The sequence below is a fragment of the Nestor notabilis genome, unplaced genomic scaffold (assembly GCF_000696875.1).
Source record: "Nestor notabilis isolate BGI_N333 unplaced genomic scaffold, ASM69687v1 scaffold24379, whole genome shotgun sequence".
Classification (NCBI taxonomy): domain Eukaryota; kingdom Metazoa; phylum Chordata; class Aves; order Psittaciformes; family Psittacidae; genus Nestor; species Nestor notabilis.
The window spans coordinates 1-586 of NW_009944436.1; the positions used below are offsets into that span (position 1 = coordinate 1).

Sequence of the window (586 nt, forward strand, 5' to 3'; positions counted from 1 at the left end):
GGATCAGGACATCATCGACCTGGATCAGACGATGCAGCACCTGCAGCTCGCCCTCAACTTCACCGCGCACGTCGCGTACCGCAAGGGCATCATCCTCTTCGTGAGCCGCAAGCGCCAGTTCTGCCACTTGGTGGAGAGCACGGCGCGGGGCTGCGGGCGGTACTGGCAGGGCGGGCTGCTCACCAACGCGCACATCCAGTTCGGCGCCGGCGTGCGCCTGCCCGACCTCATCGTCTTCCTCAGCAGCCTCAACAACATCTTCGAGCCCCACGTGGCCATCCGGGACGCGGCCAAGATGAACATCCCCACGGTGGGGGTGGTGGACACGAACTGCAACCCCTGTCTGATCACGTACCCCATCCCGGGCAATGACGACAGCCCCAGCGCCATGGAGCTGTACTGCAAGCTCTTCAGGATGACCATCATCCGCGCCAAGGACAAGAGGAGGCAGAGCGAGGCCGTGGATGAGCTGCGGAGCAAAGCAGAGGGCAATTAGAGCCCATGGGATGGTGCCCAGTGGGATGGTCAAGGGCATCCTGCATCCAGAGCGCTGGCTTCTGGTGGAGCTGGGCTGGTTGTGGTGGGG

General features: G+C 63.8%; 1 protein-coding gene across 1 annotated transcript; it reads left to right on the forward strand.

Annotated features, from left to right (window-relative positions):
• Nucleotides 1-4: 4 nt before the first annotated feature.
• MRPS2 (mitochondrial ribosomal protein S2) lies at nucleotides 5-496 on the forward strand (the record flags this gene model as incomplete). The annotated part of the gene is made up of 1 exon (XM_010022424.1): nucleotides 5-496. A coding segment is annotated over one exon (492 nt), but the record flags the coding sequence as incomplete, so codon positions are not given.
• Between the last annotated feature and the right edge of the window lie 90 nt (nucleotides 497-586).